This window comes from Monoraphidium neglectum, assembly GCF_000611645.1.
Source record: "Monoraphidium neglectum strain SAG 48.87 unplaced genomic scaffold scaffold03063, whole genome shotgun sequence".
NCBI classification, from domain to species: Eukaryota; Viridiplantae; Chlorophyta; class Chlorophyceae; order Sphaeropleales; family Selenastraceae; genus Monoraphidium; species Monoraphidium neglectum.
The window spans coordinates 1941-7902 of NW_014010565.1; the positions used below are offsets into that span (position 1 = coordinate 1941).

Here is a 5962-nt window from a genome sequence, read left to right on the forward strand (position 1 = left end):
GGGCCTGCCACATCAGCGCCCAACGGCGGTGGCGCGGCGACGTCGGAAGGCGGAGGGGCAGCGGATAATATGGCGGAGGCGGAGGGGATGTTCAAGGCAACTGGGATTGTGGGCGGAGCAGCCGACGGCGCCAACGGCGGCGACTGCAGGCGGCTGAAGGAGGGCATGAGGAACGGGGATTTGGAGCTGGGAAATGGGCGGCGGCGGGTGGAGGGGGCCGGGGATGACGTGAATGGCGGCGCGGGCAGCAGGGACATAGGCGTGTGAGCAGGTGGCGCGCGGGGCACGCAGCCAAGGCGCGCGTGCGCTGCAAGCGTCGCCGCCGCGGGCTGCGGGCGGCCCGGGGGATGGCCTGGGGGCATTGAAGACAGTGTAATCATAATCCAGCCTGGGTGACTTGGCGCTGGTTTTGGCAGGTGGAACGGCTCACGAGCTGCCAAATGATGCTCCCAGCAGACGCTGAGAGCCGCGGCGGCCAGATAAAACGCACTGCAGTGCGTTTCATTCGGCAACAAGGCAAGGAGGTGGCCCGTCTGTTTCTCTGACAGTGTTGTATGGCGTATATGGCACCGCTTTGTGTGGGAGGGCTGTGAGTGACAAGTGGGCCCTCAAATCCCCCAGGGGTGGGGGGCCGCGGTGCCAGCATTATTGGTACATGAGTTGAGAGTGACGGAGCTGAGGCAGGCTGGGATGACTGGTGGACCACCATGTACCTGATGTATTCGACCAGGCATCATCTCAATTGGATGGATCTCAACTTTGAGCTCTGATCGGGATCGGTCATCCCCTGCCTGCAGCCCTCGCTGTGACGGCGTGAGCCATGACAGGACGGATCAGAGCGGTTGGGCTCGTCACCCGCAGCGGCGGCTTGCTCAAAGGCACTGGCAAGGGTGGGAGTTGGTGTAAATTATTATGTGACATCGTTTAAATTATAACGCGCCACATATCACCACCCCTCGACGCCCGTTGCCGTGTCAACTCCCTTCAACTGACCCTGGCAAGCGACCTCACCAGCGACGGGGCAGGAGTGAGCGCACGCGCGTAAGAGAGTTACGGGTCGAATCAAGACATTTCCGTGAACTTCCGGCGATTAGTGAAGAAATTGTGAGCACACCCTCCGGCCCACTCGTTTGGAGCTTGCTCCCGTCCGGTCGGAGGGTAACTATACGTTCGAGGAAGGCCCTCATTATACAAATAATACGCCTTGCAGGCAGGCGGCAGGAGAGTTGCTTGGACCCCCGTGCGATGCTCCACCTCCAGCCGCATGCTGGGCCCTCGTGCCACCAGCCCTCGCCGGCCCCGAGGGTCGGCCTTGTGGCGCCGGCGCTGGTGGTCCCGCGGCCGCGGGTCGTCCCGCCAGCCGGCTTCTATCGCGGGGCGTTCCATATGCCCATGGAGGTGCGCCGCTTGGCCGCCCAGCGGGTTGTGGTTTGGGGCTTACAGGTTGGGCTGCTGCCTCGGCTGCAGGGCGCGGCGGCCTGCAGCACTCGCCAAACGCCAGAGGAGCTTTGCAGCTGCGCGAGTGGCTCGGCATGCATGCCGACGAGCCCCGCGCCAGCCTGGCCCTGCATGCTGTCGCCATCCTTGATCCAGGTCTGTGGCTGCTCTGTCCCGTGTACCATCGCTCCGCCCTCCTCGCAAGGGCAACTCTCCCCAACCCCTGTGCCCCAGCCCTGCCAAACCATCCTGCTGGCAGGGGTGGCCTCCTCTCACCCCACCAGCCTTTTCACACTAATATTTTCCTCCCTGCACCCGGTGGCCAGCCTCGGCACTCCTCAACCTCCCCCCACCCTCAACCCCCTGTCACCCCCGAGGGTGGCAACCCCCAAAACCCAGGCCTCTACTCCCTCAACTCCAAGCCCACTCTCATTACTCAAAGCCTGAGCAACCCACACCCCAAACCCACCCCCTGAAACCCCCACAGGTGCGTTTTTTGGACCTGGACTGCTATGGCGTCGTGAGCCACGCGATGTACCCCCAGTGAGCAGCAGCTGCCGGGCAGCCGCCGCCCCTTGCTGTCCGTCCGTGACTCGCGCGGCGGGCTGCGCCGCTTGCTGCTGCCTGGGGTGCAGGCCGGCATGCGTCTGCACAGGGCGGCCTCTTGCCTCCAGCCCTTGTGTGCGAATGCGTCGCACGGTTACTTTGCGCATCACACCTTGCCCGCTGCCTGCTGCATGGCTACCGGCTCGTGCCTGCGTGTTCCGTGCGCATGTGCGTCAGACCAAAGCTCAAGCTCAAGCTTCGTGGACTGTCTAAGTAGACATGGATAGTTGCCTGAGAACACGCCAACTTGCATTCACAAGTGCATTGCCATGTACAAGAAAGGTGTATCCTTGTACATAGACTTTTACAAGTACGTATCAACCAATCACCGCACCTCATCCGCACAGGTATTTTCTGCACGCGCGCTGCAAGGCGTGGGAGGCCCTGGGGTACCCCCTGGATGCGCTGCTGCAGACAGAGGGCCTCATGATGGCGACAGTCGAGCAGACCATCAAGGTGCGCGCGCGCGCGCGTGCGTGTGTGTGTGTGTGTGTGGGGGGGGGGGTACACACACACCTCCCCATAATCCGTTGCGGCGCCGCTTGCAGCGCGGCTTTTAGCTGCATTATTAAGCCTCATGCCCACGTGATTGGGCCGCCTGCGTCCACCACCCTGCCTGCAGCACATGGCGCCGCTGCGCGCCGAAGACCGCTTTTACGTGCAGCACACCTGCGCCGAGGCCGGAAGCTCGAGGGTCGTAATGCAAGACAGGATTGTGCGCATCCCAAGGTCCCTGCCAGCCGGCGGCAACAGCGCGCATGCGCCCGTGGATGCCACGCCGCGCGTTGTCGCGTCGGCGCGCGCGGTGCTGGGCGCGCTATGCGCCAAGGAGCAGCGCCCCATGCGGATGCCGGCGGGGCTGAGGGCGGCGCTGCTGGACAACAAGCGGGACTTTGAGGAGTGGGCCGCCGAGGCGGGCGGCGCGGCCGGCGTGCCGCTGCTGCTCGATTCGGAGGCGTGAGGCGTGCTCGTCCGTCTGTTGCCGCAGCGGCGCGCCGGCAGCACGCAAAGCCAGCGTCCTCAGACGAGCGCGGACCTCTTTCAGAGCCAAGCGGCTGGGCCTGCCAAGGGCCACTCAGCTTGCAGCCGCAGGGTAGCGGCGCGCCTGCCCCGCGGCCGGCGAGCACCTGCCCCCAAGACCACCCCTCATGAGCCGGCACCGCACCTGGGGCGCCTCGTCTTCGCGCCCACAACCAAGATTTAGCCTTGACGTTCCGTGACCTCGGCTGCGGCGCGGAGCGATCTGCACCAGCTGCACGGACCCAACCGACGCACCCGCCGGCGAGTCCCTTCCGCGCAAGACAGCCTGTCGCGACCACCAGCCCCCCTGCCTCCCTCTTGACGGCGGCAGCTTCCTCAAACTCCCACCGCGCGGCTGCACTGCGCCCGGATGCCCGCGGGCACACCCAAGCATGCTTAGCACATGGGCGCAGCAGGCCGCGCGCGCGGTGCGGCAGCGACACCCCTCAAGATCAGCTTTCCTCAGAGTTCGCTTCGCATTCCCTGCAGCATTGCACCATTTATCGCACCGCGGTGCGCCTCCAAGGCAGCCCGTCCAAACACCATTGTCGCCCTGGCGTTTCCTCCCATTGTTCGCCGGCGGCCGAGTGCCGGCGGCGCAGTTGGTAGCGTTGACCAGTCCCCAAGATCTGAGAATACGCTCAGTTCAAGACAGCTTTGAGTTCCGCTTGAATTCAGGGACAGGCTCAGGCCAAGACGTCAAGGGCATTGCTTGCTTGTTGCGCGGATCTGCTTCAACAGGCAAGTTTCGTTGCGCGAAGTTCTGAATATGGTGGCTTATGTGTGTGTGTGTAAGAGTGTGTGGTGTGTGAGTGCCTGCGTGCGTATGCCGTGCGCGCCTATCGTGCATGTGTGTGCATTTGTGTGCACACGCGCATGTTTGTAATTGTGTGTGTGCGTGTGGAGGGGCCCCGAATATGCACATAGCATCACCTGTTGAGCACACGACAACAGCGTGGGTGCTTTTTGCATGTGCCGACTTGCATTTTTCCTGCGTGCATTAACAATCGCCAGGAACAAAATGTAACTTGTAACAATAAACAGGTGCTGCACCTCCCAGCACATGGGGACAGTCAAACAGTGGCGGTCAAAGCAGGCGCTGGTGCCGCGATAGGTGATACTGTACTAGATAGCAGAAATACAGTGCGCAGCGTGGCAGACTGCGGCGCACGCCCTCCTATGACCAGACAAGAGCCTGCGCTATCCATAGGGCATGGAAAGTAGCATCAAGGCCCAGTCATCAATGCGGTCAATCAAAAGTCACCATGCTTGCAGTACGGTACCACACTGGTTTAGTAATGGATCCAGCACAGCATTATCAGAGAAATGCTGCGTCTGCCTACGTCCCGGAAAACATATTCGAGTAGAGGTATTTCGTATGCATACTGGAGTTTATGCTGTCGCTTGCAACATGATCTCGGGTGCCTGTTCCTCGCGTGCCTCACGCAGCCCGACGTGGCAGCTTGCTCGCAACGCAATCAAGAGACTCTGCGTATCGGCAAATATACCTGTACTGCCTCCGCACTCGTCCCACGACCAAAATTTTAGTGTTAGCGGAGGGGCAGCGGCGGCCAGCGTTCGCGCGCTCGCACCACCTCTGCAGCAGCGGTGCGGCCGACGCCAGGGCCCGTCCGCACCATTCAGCAGCCGCCGCGCTGCGGAAGCACCAACTGATGACTCGCCCGTCTCGGCAAGCGGCGCGCCTGGCAGCGAAGGGGACGCGGCGGCGGCGGCGGCGGCGGCGGAGCGGCAGCGGCGGCGCTGCTGGCGGGCGATTCTGTGGGCGAGGGCCCAGCTGGAGGCGCTGGGGGCGGCCTACACGCTGCAAGGGGAGGCGGCGGCGTTCGTGCAGGTGCGAAAGGCCAGGGGGTGGGGCGGCCCGGGCCATTGGGCCCTTGCACACGCCCCTCAATCCCCGGACCCATTGGGAGCCGGTCCCGAGGGGTCTGGGCATTGACGCAAGTGACCCCACTTTGACCCGGATGACTCCCGTCGGCCCGGGCCGCCCCTTTTCAAAGGACATGCCGCCCATAGGTCGCGGGCCGGACCACTGCGCGTTCGCTCGAAACGATGCAGCTGGCCACTTATACGCACCCGCGGCGCGCGCCAGCCGCCGGCGCCATCCCTTTTTTAATCGAACGCTCAGTCTCATGAGCCTGGCTGGGTTTCAGAAGAGGGCGGCCGCGCGGCGATCCCACCATTATAATCCAACCCCGATTTTGATCCTGATTCTCGACCTAGTGCTAACCCTCGTGCGATCCGCTCGCCGCCCTCCCGACCGCACCTCCCCCGCAGGGCGTGCAGCTGCCCGGCGGCTTCCCGTCTGAGATCGCGGCCGACGTCCAATGGGACTTCCTGCAGCCGCTGCACGCCAAGATCACATCCGGCCCCCCATCTTCCTCAACCACTCAGCCCCAGTCAATGCTCTCGGGCCGGTCAAACTCTGGACCCTCTCCAGCAACAGGTGCCGCTCTGCACCCTTCTGACCCGCGCGCCCCCGCCGCCGCCGCCGACGGTGTCGGGCCGATCTCGGCCGTGCCCGGCGGCTGGGATTTCACGGTGCAAACCGAGGGCGTGACCGTGAAGTTCTCGGCGCGGCTCAACGCAGTCGTCAGGATGGGCGCGGGGCGGCTGGCGGCGCCGGTGCCGCCGGGGGCGGCGGCGGGCGGCCACAGCGGTTGGGAGCACCAGCAGCAGCAGCACGCAGGAGGGGGTGTCGTATGGGTTGAGGCGCTGACATTCGTGCGCGAGCGCGCACCGCCGGCGCTGGCTGCGGCCGTTACTGCGAGGCTGTGGGAGCTGCAGCGGGAGCTGGGTGCCAGGAACAACGCGGTGGGCTGGGGTGGGGCTTCGGAGGGGTGCGGTTTCGTGTGAATGGCGAGGAGGGAGGGCTGGGACG

The 5962-nt window shown here is 64.2% G+C and overlaps 1 protein-coding gene across 1 annotated transcript; it reads left to right on the forward strand.

Annotated features, from left to right (window-relative positions):
* Positions 1-1386: 1386 nt before the first annotated feature.
* On the forward strand, positions 1387-3004 carry MNEG_12099 (hypothetical protein; the record flags this gene model as incomplete). The annotated part of the gene is made up of 4 exons (XM_014039430.1): positions 1387-1398; positions 1925-1980; positions 2391-2499; positions 2666-3004. The coding sequence occupies 4 exons, from the start codon at positions 1387-1389 to the stop codon at positions 3002-3004; spliced, it is 516 nt and encodes a 171-aa protein (XP_013894884.1).
* Between the last annotated feature and the right edge of the window lie 2958 nt (positions 3005-5962).